Source organism: Xyrauchen texanus, chromosome 22 (genome assembly GCF_025860055.1).
Source record: "Xyrauchen texanus isolate HMW12.3.18 chromosome 22, RBS_HiC_50CHRs, whole genome shotgun sequence".
Taxonomy (NCBI): Eukaryota; Metazoa; Chordata; class Actinopteri; order Cypriniformes; family Catostomidae; genus Xyrauchen; species Xyrauchen texanus.
In genome coordinates, this window is record NC_068297.1 from 16,311,518 (window position 1) to 16,333,482 (window position 21,965).

Sequence of the window (21,965 nt, forward strand, 5' to 3'; positions counted from 1 at the left end):
AGTTCACATGAAATCTGAACATGTGTCTGTGTGAAACATGGGTGGGCACAAGCCTCAAAGGCAAAATACTTAATGACAGGGTCAAATATGGACGTTTTGCAACATCTGGCAAATATTATATATATTTAATGAACTTTTTGCAGAAATGGCATGCATATATACACATACACACACAGGTCCTTCTCAAAAAATTAGCATATTGTGATAAAGTTCATTATTTTCCATAATGTAATGATAAAAATTAAACTTTCATATATTTTAGATTCATTGCACACCAACTGAAATATTTCAGGTCTTTTATTGTTTTAATACTGATGATTTTGGCATACAGCTCATGAAAACCCAAAATTCCTATCTCAAAACATTAGCATATCATGAAAAGGGTCTCTAAACGAGCTATTAACCTAATCATCTGAATCAACTAATTAACTCTAAACACCTGCAAAAGATTCCTGAGGCTTTTAAAAACTCCCAGCCTGTTTCATTACTCAAAACCGCAATCATGGGTAAGACTGCCGAACTGACTGCTGTCCAGAAGGCCATCATTGACACCCTCAAGCAAGAGGGTAAGACACAGAAAGAAACTGCTGAACAAATAGGCTGTTCCCAGAGTGCTGTATCAAGGCACCTCAGTGGGAAGTCTGTGGGAAGGAAAAAGTGTGGCAAAAAACGCTGCACAACGAGAAGAGGTGACCGGACCCTGAGGAAGATTGTGGAGAAGGACCGATTCCAGACCTTGGGGGACCTGCGGAAGCAGTGGACTGAGTCTGGAGTAGAAACATCCAGAGCCACCGTGCACAGGCGTGTGCAGGAAATGGGCTACAGGTGCCGCATTCCCCAGGTCAAGCCACTTTTGAACCAGAAACCGCGGCAGAAGCGCCTGACCTGGGCTACAGAGAAGCAGCACTGGACTGTTGCTCAGTGGTCCAATGTACTTTTTTCAGATGAAAGCAAATTTTGCATGTCATTCGGAAATCAAGGTGCCAGAGTCTGGAGGAAGACTGGGGAGAAGGAATGATGGTCTGGGGTGCCATGTCAGCTGCTGGTGTTGGTCCACTGTGTTTTATCAAGGGCAGGGTCAATGCAGCCAGCTATCAGGAGATTTTGGAGCACTTCATGCTTCCATCTGCTGAAAAGCTTTATGGAGATGAAGATTTCATTTTTCAGCACGACCTGGCACCTGCTCACAGTGCCAAAACCACTGGTAAATGGTTTACTGACCATGGTATTACTGTGCTCAATTGGCCTGCCAACTCTCCTGACCTGAACCCCATAGAGAATTTGTGGGATATTGTGAAGAGAAAGTTGAGAGACGCAAGACCCAACACTCTGGATGAGCTTAAGGCCGCTATCGAAGCATCCTGGGCCTCCATAACACCTCAGCAGTGCCACAGGCTGATTGCCTCCATGCCACGCCGCATTGAAGCAGTCATTTCTGCAAAAGGATTCCCGACCAAGTATTGAGTGCATAACTGAACATAATTATTTGAAGGTTGACTTTTTTGTATTAAAAACACTTCTTTTATTGGTCGGATGAAATATGCGAATTTTTTGAGATAGGAATTTTGGGTTTTCATGAGCTGTATGCCAAAATCATCAGTATTAAAACAATAAAAGACCTGAAATATTTTAGTTGGTGTGCAATGAATCTAAAATATATGAAAGTTTAATTTTTATCATTACATTATGGAAAATAATGAACTTTATCACAATATGCTAATTTTTTGAGAAGGACCTGTGTGTGTGTGTGTGTGTGTGTGTGTGTGTATATATATATATATATATATATATATATATATATATATATATATATATATATATATATATATATATAAAATAATAAATGAGTGGATATAAATGGATCTCAGAGGTATAAGGTTGGCAGGCTCAGTTTGTGATATTCTGACCACATAGAGCTGTGCATTGATTAATATTTTGTCTGCAGTTGTCAGTCAACTGCAAACGCCAGACACTACAACCTCTCTCTCTCTCTCTCTCTCTCTCTCTCTCTCTCTCTCTCTCTCTGTAGTGTTGGATGACAAAGACGAAGGTGAGAGGTTTAATGACAGTGGTGATGAAGCCCCAGAGGCAGATCGGCCACCTCCTGAACCTGAGGGAATCTCCATGCCTCCACCCTGCTCTTCAGCAGCCAGGGACACACCTATAAATGGGACAAGTCAAAACCCGGAGAACTTACCCACCACTGAGGCTGATCTGCCCCCTCTTCCTCAGGACTGCCCCTCTAATAATACCTCTTTGGCTCACACTGCCTTTCTACAGGGTGATCTGCCCCCTCCTCCAACAGATGGCCAGAACAGTGACTCCTTTCCACCACTAGAGGGCGCTACAGGAGCTGTTCACAATGAGCAGGAAGGTGAGTAAACTCAGTTGATACTAAATTGAATGATGAGGACTTAATAAATTAAAGTCTGTGCTTTATCTGTGATAAATTATATCCATGTTTGTTTTCCTGAATAATGCATGTATTTATTTATTACTCCAGTAAGTGACAAAAAAACGATGTAATATTAACAGCACCTAATAAAAAGCAAAAATAATGACTAAGTAAGTTTCCCAAAAGACACTCCAAAACTTGTTCAGGCAAAACTCACGCTATTGGTTGAGCTAGTGTTGCAGTGTTGAACCTAAATATTTTGATAGCACAACACTGTTTAAAAATCTTGGAAATTTTACATATGAAAAGCATACTTCCTATAGGGGAAGCTGGAATATGAGTATTTAAAAAAATTAAACACATCAGCTTTAAGAAGTACAGTTGTCCATATTTGCATTTTTATATTTTGCTGATGTACAGGGCCCATCAAGGTAGAGTATTATTATAACTGAAAATCAAATCTACAGCCATTTTGGTGGCAGTGCTCTGCATTTACTGCTTATTTTCTAATTCTTACCTTTTCTTTGGTGACATTTTTCTGTCTCTTTCTTTTTCTCTCAGTGTCTTTTGTCTGTTAATGTAAGATTAAAAGTGACTTATCTTGCAGGAATGCCTCATGGAATCTAGGATAGTGGTGGCTCAGCGGTTAAGGCTCTGGGTTACTGATCAGAAGGTCAGGGGTTCAAGCCCCAACACCACCAAGACACCACTGTTGGGCCCTTGAGCAAGGCCCTTGAACCTATCTGCTCCAGGGGCGCCGTATCATGGCTGACCCTGCACTCTGACCCCAGCTTAGCTTAGCTTAGCTTAGCTTAGCTGGGATATGTGAAAAATAAATAATTTCACCATGTATATGCAAAAAATGTATGTATAATGTGTGACAATTGATCAATTAAATTAAATTAAATCTCTGCACAATTTTACTTCCTGAGGATAAAGATGCAATTTCCCATTTTCCTACAGGACTTTCCTCAAGCTTTCCTGAGAAGTCACTGTACTGTACTTTCTGTTCAATAGGAAACAAAGTTGTCAGTGTGGATCCCACCCCTGCTTCCACCTCCAAGCCCAAAGTCAGCCCTTACTCTGTGATTGACATCGCCCCTATCCAACAACATTTGCTGTCTGAGCAGAGTGCCCTTCCCTCCTCTCCCCCAGCCAATGAGAGTGAAGGGAACAATCAGGATGTACCTAGTAGCCCCGGGTTACCTTCTGGGTATTCAGTGCCAGTTTCCTGTGGCTATGCAACACCCTCAAATGTGCCAGTGATTCCACCAGCCTACACCACCCCAGTTATTATCCGACACTTCTCAATGGATGAAGATGGTAAAAAAATGGCTTAAAAGGGGAAAAAAACTTGTTGGAATAGAGATTCGATATCAATATACATATTCTCTATTTTCCTTGCTCTCTTTCTCTTTGTCTCTTTTTTGCACTCCCTCCCCCTTTCTCTCACCTCTTTTCTCTCATGCTCTGTGTCCTCTTTTCTGAAGTTTTGCCATGAGGAAGTGGGGGTTAAATTTAGCTGTGGCTTTGACTGTGATGAGGTTTCCTGTTTTCTCCAAAGTTTAATTGTTGCTTGGGCGTTAAATTAATATTGTGTAAACTCACTCATTTTATATGTACATTTTCTATATGTGTATATTTCTAAACAATTTTTAGGGGCTACTAACATTCCAAAATAGTTGTAGTTGCTTTACTTTTTCCACATTAAAGTTTCGAGAATCTCAGGTCTGTTTGTGATCATTGGGAACTTTTTGAACATTTGAATTTTTAAAATGCAACATCTGTCATTCTAATCAATTCTAATCATTTTTAAACCCATTTAAATTCCTGTATCTAATTATAGATAGAGTTGTGATGTGTCAGACAAACCCCCCTCTAAGTTTTAAGGCATCTTACTCGACCTGTAAATATGAATGATGATTAGATTGCGACTAAGTCAGGACCAAAACAAGCAGATCACAACAAACTGATCACAACTTAGCTTACACTTGTCTTTACAATGCGTATATGAACAACATCCAGATACATGTCACATTTTAGGGAGTATTTACACTTCATGCGTATTTACTGATCGGTTTGCTATCCGATTGAATTACCATTACCATTTTGGTGGTTTTAAGAATGCAACATTTTAAGGATTTGGCTTCAGCACAGTCTAAACTCAGCTTCATGGTTTTTTATAAAAATATAAAAAATAATGGTATAAAAATATTTTTGCTATATATCTGAATGTGTTTATCTGTTAGTTTCTCTGTCTTAATGTCAACTGTTTTGTTGTGTCCTGCAGTGACCATAGTGGGTGCTGGACATATGCCAGTAGACAAGTCAGTGTTTTACTGTTGTACTTTCTCTGCTTGATGCATACAGTGCATCTGGAAAGTATTCACAGCGCTTCACTTTTTCCACATTTTGTATGTTACAGTCTTATTCCAAAATTGATTAAATTCAGTATTTTCCTCAAAATTCTACAAACAATACCCCATAATGACAACGTGAAAGAAGTTTGTTTAAAATCTTTGTAAATTTATTAAAAATAAAAACCGAAAAAAACACATAAGTATTCACAGCCTTTGCAATGACACTCAAAATTGAGCTCAGGTGCATCCTGTTTCCACTGATCATCCTTGAGATGTTTCTACAACTTGATTGGAGTCCACCTGTGGTAAATTCAGTTGGTTGGACATGATTTGGAAAGGCACACACCTGTCTATATAAGGTCCCACAGTTAATAGTGCATGTCAGAGCACAAGCCATGGTTTGTCCAAGGAATTGTCTGTAGACCTCCGAGACAGGATTGTATCGATGCACAGATCTGGGGAAGGGTACAGAAAAATGTCTGCAGCATTGAAGGTCCCAATGAGCACAGTGACCTCCGTCATCTGTAAATGGAAGAAGTTTGGAACCACCAGGACTCTTTCTAGAGCTGGCCGCCCGGTCAAACTGAGCGATCGGGGGAGAAGGGCCTTAGTCAGGGAGGTGACCAAGAACCCGATGGTCACTCTGACAGAGCTCCAGTGTTTCTCTGTGGAGTGAGGAGAACCTTCCAGAAGAACAACCATCTCTGCAGCACTCCACCAATCAGGCCTGTATGGTATAGTGACCAGATGGAAGCCACTCCTCAGTAAAAGGCCTGGAGTTTGCCAAAAGGCACCTGAAGGACTCTCAGACCATGAGAAACAAAAGTCTCTGGTCTGATGAACCAAAGATTGAACTCTTTGGCCTGAATGGCAAGCGTCATGTCTGGAGGAAACCCGGCACTGCTCATCACCTGGCCAATACCATCCCTATGGTGGTGGCAGCATCATGCTGTGGGGATGTTTTTCAGTGGCCGGAACTGGGAGACTAGTCAGGATCGAGGGAAAGATGAATGCAGCAATGTACCTAGACATCCTTGATGAGAGTGCTCTGGACCTCAGAGTGGGGTAAAGGTTCATCTTCCAACAGGACAAAGGAGTGGCTATGGGACAACTCTGTGAATGTCCTTGAGTGGCCCAGTCAGAGCCCAGACTTGAACCCGATTGAACATCTCTGGAGAGATCTGAAAATGGCTGTGCACCGATGCTCCCCATCCAACCTGATTGAGCTTCAGAGGTCCTGCAAAGAAGAATGGGAGAAACTGCCCAAAAATAGGTGTGCCAAGCTTGCAGCATCATACACAAAAAGACTTGAGGCTATAATTGGTGACAAAGGTGCTTCAACAAAGTATTGAGCAAAGGCTGTGCATACATATGTACATGTGATTTTATTTTAGTTTTTATAAATTTGCAAAGATTTCTGTTTGTTTGTAGAATTTGAGGAAAGTAATAAATTTAATCCATTTTAGAATAAGGCTGTAACATAAAAAAATTTGGAAAAAGTGAAGCGTTGTGAATACTTTCCGGATGCACTGTACATCCTTCCATATGAAATTTAAGTGTGTTTTTTAATTGCCTCAAATTTATATCTGATTTACTTTTTTTATATATATATATATTTTTATGCAAATTTATTGGGATATGTTTATTGCCTACAATATCACAGTAGCCTGAATTGATGGTAATAGTTATAATATTTAAATACTGAGATGTAATCTAAGATTGATATTGAAAATGCATGGAATTTTTTTTTTGTATGCTAATTGTTAGTTGTTTGTCCAGTGTTTTTAGTGAAGAGTTTCCAGTCATCAGAGAGGAAGATGCCCTGACTAAGTGGGTGTCAGACCCGGCTAACACAGCCTGGATGGAGAGTAAGTGCTTAAGATTTTGTTGGCCTGATGAAAAATAAGCTCAGTGGAACAAAAATCCCCTTTTGCCATCAGTTGTAGGAATTAAGATGTAGTCCCTGCCATAAAGCAGCACTTAAATGCCAGCGGCTGCACTACATATTTGGTTATAATGGTTTGCATCGGTTTATCTACATTTTGTTCAGTCCTTTATTTTTGTATTTACATGTAATTCTATGAATAAAGACTTGCAAGTCTTGTTCAGCTGTGCTTTCTGTTTCTGAAGAGAATCCCAGACATTTCCTTCCTTTTCACTGAAGATCTGCTCTCACTCTATGACTCTCACTGAGCACTGCTTTGATTTGGTTAGACATTGAGATTTCAAGCCATGTGTTTGCATTTGTCTGTTTGTTCAAGGTCCAGATGAAGTTATTTATGATGATGTACCAAGAGAGAACTCTGGATCCACCACAGGTTTGTGTTCTTTTTTCTTTATCTTCTCTTACTGTCTGATTTATTTGAAACACATGGCAAGCACTGTTTTTTTTTCTCCTGTGTTGACTTATTTCCTCTTGAAGTAGGAAATTTGGGTGGAAATTATTGAAAGGATTGTATTATATTCAATGCCTTTATTTTATGTCACAGCCTTGAAACATGATTTGCTTAAGGTTGCAGGTTTTATTAGGGGAAGGGACATTCTCATTCTAGAGACCATTTGACAAAAATCTGTACAGTCGTCAATATTTAAAATTATTCCTGAAGAGAGAGAGGATATGTCTTAAATGTATAGTATATCTGCAAAAGGTAAAACATTTTCTTCTTGAATTTAAAGCTAAGATACATGGACAATTATTTGCTAAAAGACATGGAATAAAATACACAAAAATTCCATTTTGATTTCATGGGGTTTTTAACATTTCATATAACGGTCATCACACAGTGTGCACAGAGCATAGTCAAACACATTTGAGAGAAATTAAAACTGAAAGTAAAGTTTGCCCAATCAAGTGTCATATGACTGGCAGCTCAGCTGCCACGGCTAGTGCCAAGGTTGAGGAATTGAATTGGGAGCTGCTTTTGTATAATGTGAAAAATGTGTGTGTCAGACCCAGATGAGATGATCTATGATAATGTTGAGTTCGGGGAGGAAGGTGGCAGCAGTTCACTGGATAATGGCTGGAGTTCCAGTGAGTTTGAGAGCTATGAAGAAGCAAGTGACACAGAGAACGGACATGGAGAGAACAGCCTCCCTGATGCATTTGTCAGGGGCCGTGCACCCAGCAAGAAAACACATGTGTGTATTTATGCTACTATACCTTTCCTTCATTTTTCTATTTCTCTCTCTCTCTCTTCTCTTTTTCTTTGTATACTCTGTTTAATAAAACAGTTCCTTCTTGTGAAGCAAAGAACATTTGCAACATGTTTGAATGACAATTTCTGGCCTGCACTTTGTGCATGAGTGTAACCAGTTGCAAACCGGTCTGCTATCTGAATCGTTGGTTTTTCACTTTTTATTTTAGCCCAGCACTAATATTTAGAAACAGTAGGAAAGGCTTTAATATGCTGGTAGTAGTTTTGGGTTTGCTTGTGTTTTGGTGCTGAATCAGTAGTTGAGCAGAGTGAGTGTTTATTTGATGGAATATTTCTGGGTGTACTGTATATTTATGTCAAATTCTGGTCAAGGGATTGGTTTGTTTGAACAAGCAGAACAAATGTAGGGGTATAATTCTGAAGCCTTCACATTGTAATATTTTCCTTACTGATCATACAGAGGGATTTGTGTGAGTTTCTTAAAGTGTTTTCATGTGAGGGCAAAACTTCATTGTTGAGGCTGTGTGCAGTAATTCGTTCTCTGCCTCTGTTCAGCTGTCTGAAGATCTGGTGCGTTTGAAAGAGCACTATGAGAGAAAGATGCGAGATATCATGGCAAACACAATGGGAACAGTAGAGCTGCAGCAGCTCAAGCACAAGCATGAACAGAAGGTAAAAGAAAAGACTATGTGGGTTAGCCCTGACTGACAGCTGTCCGTCTTACTGGAGTTCTTCTTTCCTATCTGTGCTGCTAGTGCTTGTGGTGGGACTTCTTCCTCTGTTAAAACCCAAATCCCTTCACCTCCGTCCATACTAAGCTTCTGTTTGTGTGTTGTGGGTTTGTAGCTGTCATCATTTATGTAGAGTAAATGTAGTACATACTCCTTCCCTCTCATTTATCCTCCCTCCATGTGTGGCTTTGTCACTCTGGTTTTTTTCTAGTGAAAATGTTGTTGATGTATGACTCTTCCCCTCAGTGACTGCCACAGCAGGGCACAACCACATGCAACACAAACCTTTTCTATTCCCACTTAAGATTTTGCCAATAGCAATAAAGAAGTTGGTGGAAAAGGCCGATGACTGATTAATAAAAAGTTTAAAAGTAGCAAGAGTGTTATAAAAAGGCTCAGAATACAATTTCAGATCATTTTTGTTCAACCAAAATCCCAGTAATAATCAGAAAAAAAAAGATTTTCTTCGTAACTGGGGTCTTTTTAACTAAAAACTAGCCTGAAGCTCAGAGGACTCTTATTTTGAAATTACAGAAACTTTGCTTAAATGGGTTTGATTCACCATATGAGGTTTAATGAGGAAAAAGGTTTATTATTATTCATGTGATATAAAGTAGGAGAGAAAATGTGCTGATGGGGGACGTTTCCATATAGTTTCCGTATGCCCTGGCTTACAACAATTTATTATTTTATATTTATAAAAAATACTTATTGAAGTGAAGGTAAAAATATTGATCGATTTTGGATAATTGTGAAAGATTTGTTAGTGCGTGTTTTTATTTCACCTGTAGAGGCTGCAGAACAAAGGCATTTTAACTAAAGAATCTGAGAATTAAAAAAAACGGCACAGATCAATCGGCAAAACTGATGTATTGGTCTACCTGTAAGATTTAATATTTGAAAAATGGGATCAGGACATGATTTTGTCTGGACTCTAACTTGCGTCCTCATGACCAGTGAGGCCCTTATACTGTGTCCTAACCTGAAGCAATGCAACAGGTTTTCAGAGACAAGCAAAATGTCTGCCCAGACTGAACATCAAAACTGCACCACACAATCACATCCAATCAAAACATATTTAATGTTTCATGTACAGTTATGAGTATTAGAATTTTGAACCAGTGAAATTTCACGGTCAGGGCTACCTTGAGTGATGCCATTGAAATAGAAATCATACTGCCAAGAAAATGGGCATGATTTTTGACAAATTTGACAGACTGTTGAAAACAAATTGACAGACTGTTGAACTGCAGTTGCAGTCGCTGTATTCCTTATTTGTTCATCACTCTCCACATTCACCTTCCCCATCTTACCCATCAGTCATGTGATGTGGTGTCAGTGTAACATCTTTCCATTGTGTGTTTGTTCATTCACCACTTAACATTTAGCTTGGATGCATGATTTGTTGAGATCTTATATCCTACTTTAATAGTTCCTTTCCACAGTGTGGGGTTCATCTTGTTATAAATCCAGGACTAATGCCTCTCAAAATGAAATTAGTGATTATATTACAGAGCTCACAACTGAAACATGATGAATGTGCTACAGATGCAGCGGCTTGTAAAAGCAGCCAAAGATGGAACTAAAGATGGTCTGCAGAAAACCAAAGCGGTGGTGAGAAAGGGACGATCTTTCATCCGCACAAAATCTCTCCGTCATGGTAAATAACCAGGCTTCCATGTAATACCTCCAGCAATAAATGGGTTTACAAAGTATAGTTTTCTTGTTTAAAATGCCACTATATTATGTAATACTTTTTTCCTTCAGAGAAGAAACCCAGCTGCTTTGATGAAGAGTCAGATCTTTTTATTGAGGTGGAGTGTTTTAATGTTGACCCAGTGCTGGGTCCTGCACCTAATGGACTCTCTCAGCACCAGGTAATGTCTCGTGCACACACACACACACACACACACACATATAAATAATTAATCATAAATCGTTTCATAATTTGATTTCTTTAAAACAATGATGTTCCCCTAATTTGTCATATTAAGCTCTCTTCATGACACAAATTTGTCCCCAGAGTATCGCTACTGTACGTAAACATTTAAATTCACAATTAAAATCACAGAATTATACAACAAGAGAATTCACCCATTTTGTTCCAGTTCCTTTTAAAGAAACAACAACTCACAAACAAACTATGTCTTTAGGTAGCAACGCCCTCTCAAAATATCTAGACTGCATATATAATTTCTGACAGAGAGCAACTTTTTACAAGTCGTTCTTTTTCTCAGCCCATCAGTCTACAGACCCATCTCATACATTGCTCAGGTCATGTAAACCAGTTAACTCTAACAGAACTTGCAGCCAGGCTTTTATTGTCAATTTCAAAACCTGTACATCTAACCGCATATTCTGAAAAACGGAATGGGACACCGATTGTTCCACGTGTCTGCACCTAAATTTAATATATAGAGTAGACTTAAGCCTAAAAGTTTTGTCCCCAAACTATATTCAAGTATGGACACAAACACACACAATGCCTCTCACTCTTACTAGAAACGACAACAGTCACAGTAAATGTTTGTTCACTTCACAAGTTTTACGAACCTAGAATATGGGCTTTTTTGTGTGTTTGTAAACAGGTGATGAGGAGATGTATTCTTGAGAAGATTCTAGAGAGTGAGAACAACTATTTAGAAGCTCTGAAGAGAATTTTAGAGGTTTGTGCTGTTTTGTCTCCTTTTACCTGTGCCGTTTTAACATTCAGTGGAATGTTTCTTATTATAATGCATTTCAATTGAAAACCATTTCTATTTTACTTGCAGTATATCTCCAATGAGAAAAAACAATAGATTTGATTTGTTTTGGAATGTTGTGGTTCCCTGCATATTTATTGTAAATACATTTATTGTAAGTTCTTCATACATGCTCTGCACATTACAGCAATATGAGAAACCACTATCAGAGATTGAGCCGCAGCTACTGAGCGACCGCAAACGTAAGGTGGTGTTTTATCGGATTCGAGAGATCCTGCAGTGCCACGCTCTGTTCCAGATGGCGCTGGCCAGCCGTGTTTCTGACTGGGACCAGCTGGAGATGATCGGAGACGTGTTTGTAGCATCTGTGAGATATTTGATTATATAACAATTTGAAATGTTATATTATTTGAATGGGTACTGAAATGTAGACGTAATGTGGAAATCTGGACCGCACAGATTATCTTAAGCATCATACAGTTCTGTTATCAGTCATTTAAACCATACATTTTTAATCTAAGTGAATTGTGTTCCTGAATTATATTCAGCTCTTTGGCTGCATATAAGGGTCAGAGAATTTAAAGATATGATAAAAAAATATCGTTCTGCTTATCGTGCCTTGTTTTAGGCTATGAACTTCAAATCTTCCAAGTGGTGATCACACACCCTTCATCTAAGTTTCTACATGCACAAAACCTCTCCACCCATAGGCAGCTATTTGTGAAGTGTGTGTATAGTTTTACCAGTAAAACCACTGTAGTTCACTAAAAAACTTGTCTTTGTCATCTCATGACTGTGCCCTCACCTCTGTCACTCTCTTGCTGCAGTTTTCCAAGTCCATGGTGTTGGATGCATACAGTGAATATGTGAATAACTTTAGTTTGGCAATGGGAGTGGTGCGGAAGGCGTGTGCTGCTAAGCCATGTTTCCTCGACTTCCTTAAGGTTAGATATCCCAAGTCTAGAATATTCCTGTGGTGCAGTAATTACATGTGAATCAGTTCTGCTCTGTTCTGTTATATAATTTACAAAATGTTTCGGAGAGACCGGGGTCAGTTGTCACAAGAAGTTTACACAGGGGCTATAATCCACACATTCTCAGTAAATGTAAGATTTGAAGTCAAAAGTCCAATTAAACAAATGTCTGTTTTTTTAAATGCCTATTTCAAAACTCTTTTAAATAACTTTTAATTTGTGAACTCTATCCTCCAAAGTGCATTTTCTCTGTCATCATATTTTGGTCATTTGATGAACAAGAGAACTTAATCAAACTGCACTGGCATGTTTTAAGTCAAGGGTCAAATATTATGCAGGAAAATGTTCTACCAAAATTTTTAAAGGTGTTCCTATGAAATGTTATTTTTGATGAAAGACAGGTTGGGGCATGTTGTCACATTTCTATAAGGGCTGGTTGTCACATGTGTTTTAAATGTATACAATTTAAAAATGTATATATTGTGACAGGGCGGAGGGCGGGCCGGGTTGTGATTTTACACACCCGGCCCTTTATCAGGCTAATCAAGCCTCTGAGCGGGATAAAGGCCATCTGCGGGCGGTGGTGCGACTGAGAGAGAACGTATACGGGCAGCTGTATGACACCTGTGTGTGTGTTTGTGTCTTTTGGTTTGCTTCTTCATTAAAATATTATTTATATTGCCCTTTCCCTTAAATCCCTTTACATATATTTTTTGGCCAAAACAGTGTTTTGATATGTTTGTATTTCACATTTTCCATTTATGTTTCATGAATTATTGTGCCTTGTAATTGTTTTAGGGTTTTTTGCTGAAAAACCTACAATAGGCTGTTTAATACAGGCATAGATTTAAATAGGGTTTGGAGTCAAGTTGTCACAAAAGGTCTACGAATGTTCAATAATCTGTATCTTTTTTGCTGTAAAATAGCGGTGAATATGTTCTATAGCTTTTTTTTAGCCAAGCCTTCAATGTATGTGGTAATGCAAATTTTGACTTTAATTTGAATTAATAAAAAAATCTACCCTTAGAAATATTCTCTGGTGTAGAAGTTTGACAACTAGCCCTGGTCTCCCCTATGTTTACAGAAGTATGAGCATTGTGTGTAAACATTCAGTGTAGAGAAGTGATAATGATAAAATGCCTTCAACAGCAAAAATAAAAACAACAAAAAATAAAATATTTTTAAAATATTGCTTCTAAAGACATTGATTTAACCACTGGAGTCTTCTTGATTACTTCTATGCTGCCTTTATGTGCTTTTTTTTTTTTTTTAAACTTCAGTGGTCCATGTTGAATGGGATATTCTTCTGAAAGTCTTTATATTAAGCAGAAGAAAGAAAATCATACACATATGAGATGGCATGTGGGTGGGTGAATGATGAGTGAAATGTCTTTTTGGGTGAACTATTTGTTTTAAGTTTTAATGCTTTTTCAAGATGAATGCTTGTTTTTTTCCTTTAGTTCTGACTTCAGGATGTGTTCAGAATCACAGAGGTCAGAGGTTACATTTTAATGTGATGTTGTTTGTGTTGTCCACAGCATCGCCAGGAGACCAGTAAAGACCGTTTGACCCTCTATGGACTGATGATGAAGCCTATCCAAAGATTCCTGCAGTTCATATTGCTGCTTCAAGTGCGTCTTTCTCACAAACATTTCTTATGCACACCCCTGCACACTTGTACAGTGGGTATAAAAAGTCTACACACCCCTTTTAAAATTGCAGGGTTTTGAGATGCATAAAATGTATCCAAAATAAATCAGTCAAATCTTTTTCCACATTTTAATGTGAAAATTGCAATCAACTAATTTCAAGTGAACAACAAACAGAAACCTTTTAGGAGGAAAAAATAAAAGACAATAACCTGATTGCATAGGTGTGCATACCCCTCAACTAATACTTTGTTGAAGCACCTTTTGCTTTTAATACAGCAGCCAGTCATTTTGAATAAGAGTCTTTCAATTTAGCACATCTTGATTTGTCAATTGTTTTCCCCACTCTTCTTGCACAAAGCTCCAGATCGATCAAATTGGGAGGGGATCTCATGTGCATAGCCCTCTTCAAGTCATTCCACACATTTTCAATTCAATTGGATTTAGGTCTGGGTTCTGTTTGGGCCATTCCAATATGTTGATCTTCTTCTGAAGCATTCCTTTGTTTCTTGGATTTGTGTTTAGGGTCATTATTTTGCTGATTGATTAAATTTCTCTTTAACTCTCTAATGGAGCCCTGCAGGTTTTGTGGCAAAATTGTCTGGTATTTGGCACTACCCATGATTAATTCTATTGTGACTAGTGCCCCAGTCGCAGCTGAAGAGAAGCAGCCCCATGGCATGATGCTTCCACCACCATGCTTCACAGTGGGTATGGTGATGTTTGGGTGATGAGCAGTCTCGTTTTTGCACCAAACATACCTTTTAAAATGATGACCAAAAAGTTCTATATTGGTTTCATCAGACCATAAATCATTTTGCCACATGGTTCTGGGTGACAGGATATATGTTTTGGTAAAACTGTGAGTAATGGATTCAGTTTTGCCAACCTAGCCCAAAGCCCAGAAATATGAAGAATACTGGATATGTTTTTCACATGCAGCAAGAGACCAGTCCTTGCCAGAATTTTTTTTCCATCAATTGTGGATGGGCTTTGGAATGCCATTGTGGTGTCCCATTTTCTCCAGTTGATGGTGATGGATTTACGATGTTCAATGGCACATCTAAAATTCTTTTGTAGCCCACTCCTGATTGTTATCTCTTCATAATGAGATTCTCCACATTCTTTGTGGACAATTGGCTTAAGCTGTAAGAAGATGCTAAGAAAATCCTACAGAAACATTTGATTTTTATTCAGGGTTAATTAGCATCACATAATTGATGAACAGAGGATTATAATTCCTTTCAATTTAGAGTTTGAATGTGATTGGTCAATCCAAACAGAGTCACAAGCCTCATTATAAAAGGATATGCACACTTCTGCTGCCAGGATGTTGTAAGTTGTTTATTTTTCTTCTTTTCTCCTAAAAAGTTTGCAATTGTTGTTCACTTGATCTTGGTTGATTGCATTTATCACATTAAAGTTGTAAAAAGATCTTACATGATTGATCTTGGTTTTGTTTTTTTTTACATCTCAAAAACCTGCAGTTTAATAATTGAACAGGGGTGTGTAGACTTTTTTTTTTTATATCCACTGTATATCCACAAATAAACCTGTTTGTTTTTCTATCATAGTTGAGATTTCATGGAATTCTACTTTAGTTTTTTTTCCTTTTACTTTTATAATATTTTTAAGATGTTTTCATTGTGCGGACCATTGGCTGGTTCAGCTAATGAAGGGTTCAGGCTTTACCATCCTTGTGGATGCATTTGGCCACACACCTACTGTACTTTATTGTGTATGAGTAATGTATTATGAGTAAGAAAATAAAGCCACTACAGATGTGATGATGACCAGGAGAGGGCGCCTGTCTCTTTCTGAGCTACATCACTGCTACAACAATTTCATATGTTGTCGCTTTTTTGTCATGAACTAAGAGGCAAAACAGTTTTAGTGAAGCTTTCAGTCTTACATTTTATTTTTAACAGTTGAACAATTCTAATGACTAATTAATGCCATAAATTGTAAATGTACTGAAAATCATGCTGAAAGTCTCATTGCTTCCCTCTGTCTCTGCAGGACATGTTGAAAAACACACCAGTAGGTCATCCCGACCGTCTCCCTCTTCAGATGGCTCTCACTGAACTAGAAACGCTTGCTGAAAAACTAAATGAGAGGAAGAGAGAGGCTGACCAGCGCTGTGAGATTAGACACATTGCTAAGGCTATGAATGAACATTACCTCAATAAGGTACTATAGCCCCTTCTACTCTAAAAGATGGGATATGAAGTGGGAATTCTGCTTTGATAGAAAAATATTACAGTAGTTCAGCTCAGAGCCATTGTGTAAAAGTGTGTGTGTGTGTGTGTGTGTGTGTGTGTGTGTGTGTGCGCATAGTCAAATTGTGTCATTTGGCTGTGGGTGTTTTAAGCAGCACAGTTAAACCCAGAGTGTGGCTGATTTTAGTGAAGCCCTGCTGTCACTGATATGGACTCAATACTGAGCCAATATTGTAAACAGAACCAGCTTTAAAAGTCCATGCCAGCTGGGAAGGGCCGGAGTGGGATTCATATTCAGCCTGGGAATTTCATGTCCAGGTCAGCCCAAGTGAACATGATAACAATAAAATGAGAATATGGCAAAGATATGCAATCGCTAGAAAAGTATAAGCTCTCCATGTCTATATATCACATATGACGTTTAAAATGTAAGTATAAATCACTTGATTTAGCATTCTGACATAAGATTGAATTGCATGTGTTGTAAAAATAAGTACATTTTAATGTCTGATGTATTTTAAAGTCTACCTAGGCAAATAATAACAGTAGAACTGTGAATACATATTTATAGATGTAAAGGCTTGCAATTCAAATTTTCAGAGCTTTGTATTTTAGACCTTTTTAATTGAGATCCAGTGAAAATATGTGCAGCAATGAAATGCTCAACAAACTTACTGAAGTTTGAGTGTTTGTCTTTACATTTTTACATGTAATGTGGGTTTGATGGGTTTGAAACTATAAAATATGGTTGATACTGCGTCCACTATAATACGTAACACAATTCTGATCACTTATATTGGATCTGGGCTGGAGTGGCTAATTGGGAGGACCAGTAATACAGATGGTTGGCTCTTATGCAACATAAATCAAAGTTTATTAACCAAAATGTGGACCTGCCATCCTAATCTTTGAGCAGTCCACCTGGCCTTCCCGATTAACCTATCCAGCCCTGTTCTAATATCTAATATCTGTTTTGTTTAACTTTGCACTTTGTGACTGCTTTGCTCTAAGGGTTTAAGCTGTAAGTTTATGCATACTCAATAGTTTTTCTCTGAATATACTCATTTAAGTAGGGTTTGTTTCTGTAGTGCACGTAGAATGTTTTAAAGCTTTGTATCACTCTAGCATAAACTCAGAGCTCGCACAGGATTGGGCTCGGCATATATGAGTGTTCAATGTCAACTGTGCTGATGAATGGCTATGACAAAGTAGCACCCTTAAATATTTAATCCCCAGTTCAATCCGTTTTATTGCTTTTTCTGCTTCTCTCTTTCACACAGCTCCTGAGCAGCGGCAGCCGTTATCTGATTCGTTCTGATGACATGTTGGAAACTGTTTATAACGATCGTGGGGAGATCGTTAAGACTAAGGAACGGAGAGTCTTTCTTCTGAATGACGTGCTCATGTGTGCCACCCCCAACCGACAGTATGAAACATTACACACATCATAAACGCAATCCATCGTCTAGAATAAATATCAGTCAGTTACTGTACAAACTGCATTGCCCGGCATCACAAAGTCTCTGTCCTTGTTCGCAAGAGCCAACAAGTAGAAATTCTTACTTCTGTGTTCCATGGAAATATAGCTGCATACATGGTTGGAACAACATGAGGGCGACCATACAGTATGATGGCAGAGTTTTCGTTTTTGGGTGAACTTGTCTTTTCCAGCAGCTGCTAGGTTACTTTCTCCACAGAAAAACCCCTCCTCTACCTCAGTGTTTGTCTTTCTCCAGCCCTTCTCAGGATGGTGTTAATTTGGGAGCTGGAAGTGAAGGTGCTCCCTCAGGACAGAGGTTTCTGCTCAAGTGGAGTGTGCCATTGAGTCTGATGGAGGTTGTGGAGTTTGGTTCCAGTGAGGAGATGGGAGACTCAGCCAGATTTCCCCCCTCACACTCAGGAGAGAAAGTTGTCATCAACGCTAAACCTAGTATGTTATGTTACACTCTCAGAAACATGCATGCTCACATACACACGTTTACTCAGCTATTCAAATGAGGATATGCTATAGACTTTTATCGATTTAATGTAAAGCTAATTATATTTACTATAGACTAGTCCTAACCTTACCCCTATAAGAAAATATTTTGCATTTTTAGAATGAAAATCAAACCATTAATTTAATCATGAAACCCTAAATGTCCAAAGAAAATTGAGGTTTTGTCAGATTTAGATCTCTTCTGTTAAATATTTGCCCCCAAACTATTAAATGTGTCACCCAAACTAAGCTTGAAGTTGATTTACATCACAAATGTAGTTATCCCACAATTTGGATGCGTTTAGTCCGATCTGATGTGGGAAAGAGACATTTTCTGCTCCTCCTGGTGGTCAAGGGGCTAGTGGTGGTTCAGGTTCTGGACTGATAATCCAAAGATTGCATTTTCAAGCAGTGATATCTCCTGTCCAATAGCTACATATATCCCAACCACTATGTTTTCCCTGCATAAGGCATTTAACCGTAGCTTGTATAGGTACTGTAGAGTGCTTTGGATAGAAATGTGTGCTCAATGAAAAAATAATCAAACAGCCTAAAATACCTGAGTGATTGTAGCAGTAGAAGGAAGTGTGTGGAGAGATGTATCATGCCCAACCCTCAATGCACAATACACTTATTTTTAAATGTACAAGAGCACAGATGTGGCATTTAAAGCAGATATTCAGAAAAACTGGTTAGATTACATTGTAAATTCTGACACATCCAGATAAATATGTCATGGTCTCACACATTTTGACACTTCTGACAGAATTTAGATTGAAATGTGGCTTTTAATATGAGATCCTAAAAATGAATAATTAATTGAAATATGTCAGGAGAAGCTATTAGAGACCGAGAAAAAGAAGAAGAAAAAAGGAAAGACCGAGAACTCTAAAGGAGTCAGTTTAAAGGTCCAGGCTGATGTGAGATTAACCTTTCATATTTATTCAGTTTATTTGTTCTGCTGAATGGGTGAGAATTTATCATTTTTATTGCGTTTTTTTTCCTCTCATTTTCCCAAGCAAAACAGGGTGCTTTGACGTTCCATTGAGCATTTGTTCTACCAGACTAAAAGTCATCTGGTTTAGTGGATTGATTTTTATGCTTTTTTCCTGTTTTTAAAAAATGCTGCTGTCTCACCTCCTGCTGTTTGTGCATTTGTAATTCTTGCTGTTCTACTGCATCATATTGAATGTGTTATATGCATAATGCTAGGCTTTGCAAGTCAGAGATGCTTTTGTAGTTTGGCCATATTGGCCTAATCGTACAATATCTAGATTCTGCATTTACTCCAGAAGTCTCTGGTTTGGGAAAACATTTTGAAACGAAGACATGCATCAATAAATGATAAAATTAGGTAAAATTACTTTTCAAAATCACCTGGTTCTTAGGACGCCTTTTTTTGTCTGTTCTATTTGTGTGGTTTGGAAAATAAAATGGGTCACACTGACTCATGAAGCTTCAACAAAAGGGGAAATCCTTTTTTTTCTGTTAAATTGCATTTGCGCTATTCAGTGCAGCTGAGATGACAAAAGAAGAGATTCCAGTGGTAATATTACAAGACATGAAAAACCCACACTTGAACCACACAGTTCAACACTGTAAGTCTTGCAAGACAATCCGGATGTTTTAGTTTTTTAGTTTTAGACAAAAGACACAGCAGCTGAAACACACTGGACTCTGTGTTGTTTTGCTGTAATGTTTGAAGGCTACTGTAGTGTAAAAACTGTAGGAGGAGGGGGGAAAAATCCCCTCTCAGCAAGGTTGAAGAAGACTGGTGTCATCACTATGGTTACTGAAAACAAGGTCTTTGTGCAGGAACTGCTCTTATTCAGACTAGAGCACGAATCCAAGCCTCTTTCTCTTGTTTTTTCTCTCTTGTTTTAATTACCCAAAACCAAATAGAATAAAGTTACAGGGAGGGAAGGAGATGTCACTGTTCAGACTCTCTGGAATGTTAAAGGTATAGATCACCCAAAAAAGAATATTCATTCATTGGTTGCTCACCTGTGTACTGTTAAAACCCCATTTGGCTTGCTTTCTTTTTCTTAACTCAAAATAGTGAAACAATTGTGCTCAGTGATGTTATACACTAGCAGTTTATGGTGACCACCTCTTCAAGCTTTAAAAGCACACAAAAGTAGAATTCAGAAGTCTTTTGACCAACCGTTGATCGTCTCTGCACATTCATGAGACCACATGAGAGCAAGTTCAAGCAGCCTCCACAAAATGGGGCGTTCAAGCGACATCATCATGTTTTTTCTAAAAACAGGTCAACAACAATGATAGAAACAACAGAACACAGGTAAGCTGCACACAAACCAGAGAACAGAACTTACTAAATATGTCTATCATGTCGTTTGCCTTCTGGTTAGGACCCGGTGTGACTGTAGCTACCTTCAGCCTTGTTTGTTTATCTCTCTCACTCAGTTTGATTGAGAATTCTGTTTCAAATAAATGTGTCTGGGCATAGAAATGCATATATCTCATCAGACATATTTAGCAAGTTCTGTTCTCTGGTTTGTGTGAAGCTGTGTTGTGTTCTGATGTTTCAATCGCTGTGGTGGAACAGTTTTTAGATAAACAAAATTTTGTTTGAATGCTCTATTAAACTGCTGCTCTCATGCAGTCTCATTAATGTGCATAGGAGAGCAGGGGTAGGTCAATATTTTCACTAAATAATATATTCAATTTCTGTTTGTTTCTCACCAAACCTTATTGTATGCATTAATAACAACTGTGAGACTCATGGGATAATTTATTAGACTTCTAATTTACAGTTGTGGCCAAAACTTTTGGTACCCTTGTTAAATATGAGCAAATAAGGCTTTGTTTATCCTTTTGATCTTTGATCTCCAAAACAGGTTTGCCACAATTATTGGCATCCCTAAAAATTCTTATGAGTAAAAAGTATATTTCCTTTTTTTTTTTTTTTTTTTTTACACCTGGTTGACAAGGAACATGAAATTGTTCAGCCATGACCTTCTGTTTCACATGGGTATAAATATGAGGTAACACACAGGCCAAATTCTCTTAGTCATCCCTCACAATGGGTAAGACCAAAGAATAAATCTATGATGTGCAGCAAAAGGTTGTTGAGCTTCACAAAATGAGAAGTGGCTATAAGAAAATAGCTAAAGCATTGAAAATACCCATTTCCACCATCATGGTAATAATTAAGAAGTGCCAATCAACTGGAGATATTATGAATCGGCTTGAAAAAGGACGTGTGTCTATATTGTCTCCATGCACGTGTGGGTTCGAGTGGCCAAAAATTCTCCAAAGATCACAGCTGGAGAAGTGCAGGAATTAGTTTGGTCTCGGGGTCAGAAAGTCTCCAAAACTGTAATCAGACATCAACCTACATCACAATCAGTTGTTTTGGGGGGTTTCAAGAGGAAAAAAAGGCTCTGCTCTCATCCAACAACAAACACAAGTGTCTTCAGTTTGCCAGACACTACTGGAACTTCAAATGGGACCATTTGTAAAAGTACCTCATGCCCATGGTTAAATGTGGTGATGGATCTTTAATGTTGTGGGGCTGTTTTTATGGCATCATGGACTCTATCAAATATCAACAGATAAATATAAAAACATGATTGCCTCAGCCAGAAAGCTTAAAATTGGCTGTGGTTTGATATTCCAGCAGGACAATGATCCAAACACACATCAAAATCAACACAAAAAATGTTCACTGACCACAAAATCAAGTTCTGCCATGGCCATCCCAGTCTCCTGAACCCCATAGAATACCTGTGTGGTGAACTGAAGAAGAGAGTCCACCAGCATAGACCGCTGAATTTGA

At 38.3% G+C, this 21,965-nt stretch overlaps 1 protein-coding gene across 2 annotated transcripts in view; it reads left to right on the plus strand.

Moving 5' to 3' along the window:
• Positions 1–21,965, plus strand: part of LOC127662593 (rho guanine nucleotide exchange factor 10-like) — an 84,795-nt gene that overhangs the window by 18,816 nt on the left and 44,014 nt on the right. Inside the window, exons 3-18 of one of the 2 annotated variants that reach the window (XM_052153852.1) lie at positions 2,030–2,374; positions 3,413–3,718; positions 4,686–4,722; positions 6,535–6,623; positions 7,017–7,073; positions 7,706–7,893; positions 8,466–8,582; positions 10,190–10,301; positions 10,409–10,518; positions 11,230–11,307; positions 11,531–11,710; positions 12,171–12,287; positions 13,856–13,948; positions 15,986–16,156; positions 17,466–17,611; positions 17,922–18,115. In XM_052153852.1, coding sequence (XP_052009812.1) covers positions 2,030–2,374; positions 3,413–3,718; positions 4,686–4,722; positions 6,535–6,623; positions 7,017–7,073; positions 7,706–7,893; positions 8,466–8,582; positions 10,190–10,301; positions 10,409–10,518; positions 11,230–11,307; positions 11,531–11,710; positions 12,171–12,287; positions 13,856–13,948; positions 15,986–16,156; positions 17,466–17,611; positions 17,922–18,115 — 2,340 coding nt within the window. The remainder of the gene's footprint in view (positions 1–2,029; positions 2,375–3,412; positions 3,719–4,685; positions 4,723–6,534; positions 6,624–7,016; positions 7,074–7,705; positions 7,894–8,465; positions 8,583–10,189; positions 10,302–10,408; positions 10,519–11,229; positions 11,308–11,530; positions 11,711–12,170; positions 12,288–13,855; positions 13,949–15,985; positions 16,157–17,465; positions 17,612–17,921; positions 18,116–21,965) is intronic. The other variant, XM_052153853.1, reaches the window with a different exon arrangement.